The following is a 1,252-nucleotide window of genomic DNA, read 5'->3' as shown; positions in this document are numbered from 1 at the left end:
TTCTGGTCACAATTATTTGAAGAGATAAAGCTAGTAATAGTTATGAATATAACAATTTTTTCATGTCCCTAGGGTTGGTCATATCTTTGATTTTGTGAACATTACATGCAGATAACTAGAAAAGAGCAAATACCTCAAGGCTAGTCAGGGAATGAAAGAAATATAGGGGGAAGTCAGGAAAGTTCTTTCTTCTGTGTTATTACCATTATTTTTTTATTGTGAAGTATGGTAGGCTTCAAGGAGTTGAAGATATTGGATAATTACTAAATGTCTTCAAATACAAAGCACATGGAAACAGGTAAAAATAACAAACCTTTTAATAGCATCTTTGTTTTCTTGGAGTGTAATTTCTCGCGTTGCACCTGAACGGTAATAGTCAAGTGCATTTCTAGGCAAGATTTTTGTAGCTTGTTCTTCATAGTCTTGGACACACACCAGGGAAAAACTCATTGCTGATTGATTTTATAAAGTTCTGAAAGTTTGAATCCTGAATGGTTGACATATAGTTAATGAGGCATTTTTGAAAGGTAGTAGTTGTATTTATTATGATTGGATCTTTTTTTAGTAAAGTAAAAAAGGACTAAATATTTTGGCCAGGATAATTGACTTTAGAAATTAATTATGCTAGAATGTCATTTCTCACATATCATATGATTAATAGACATTATTTATCTGGTTCACTGTTTCTATAAGTAAATGGCAATACTGAATAGTTTAGAGTAATTTACCTATTGTTTGCAGTGGACCAAACTTCTTGGGAACTGTGTTAGCCCAGACTGCCCAGCTGCTAATTCACATCTGATCTGACTTTGCATAGAAACAACAATACCATATCATAGCATATTTATTCACAGTCTAATAGTTCCTTCAACTTGAATTAATATTGTTTCTTCAAACTAGACTCATCCAAATAATGACCTGTATGAGTCTTTTTTTGCTGTTTACTTATACATAATGTAAAAAATGTCTATATATATTTATTACTTGGCAACTCAGCTTGCCCAAGTGGCCTGTGTCCAAGGGAGTGCAACCCACTCTGACTTTGGCTTCAAGATAAAATAAAATGTGTGTGTGAATAAGAGCAGGTGACAGCTATCACTAATAAAATTTATTATATCCATGTAAATCTCATTTTCATCAAAGGATAACTAATGTAGTTTTTAAAAAAATTTATTTTTATTTTACAAAATAATGAATGGTTGGTTTTATATAATGAAGCTGATATAGTTATGAATTATTATGTATCAAAATT

At 31.2% G+C, this 1,252-nt stretch overlaps 2 protein-coding genes across 2 annotated transcripts in view; one reads left to right on the top strand and one right to left on the bottom strand.

Moving 5' to 3' along the window:
• Positions 1 to 923, bottom strand: part of LOC119592588 (hydroxyacid oxidase 1-like) — a 5,275-nt gene extending 4,352 nt beyond the window's left edge. The window contains exons 1-2 of the mRNA XM_037941466.1: positions 729 to 923; positions 314 to 487 (exon numbers count right to left, since the gene is read on the bottom strand). Coding sequence (XP_037797394.1) covers positions 314 to 450 — 137 coding nt within the window. The 5' untranslated portion in view covers positions 451 to 487; positions 729 to 923. The remainder of the gene's footprint in view (positions 1 to 313; positions 488 to 728) is intronic.
• Positions 1 to 1,252, top strand: part of LOC119592587 (putative uncharacterized protein DDB_G0294196) — a gene marked incomplete in the record, with an annotated part of 13,758 nt that overhangs the window by 11,842 nt on the left and 664 nt on the right.

The sequence above is a fragment of the Penaeus monodon genome, chromosome 30, assembly GCF_015228065.2.
Source record: "Penaeus monodon isolate SGIC_2016 chromosome 30, NSTDA_Pmon_1, whole genome shotgun sequence".
Taxonomy (NCBI): Eukaryota; Metazoa; Arthropoda; class Malacostraca; order Decapoda; family Penaeidae; genus Penaeus; species Penaeus monodon.
Note: the sequence above shows the minus strand (reverse complement) of the source record. Positions and strands in the feature narration are given on the sequence as shown.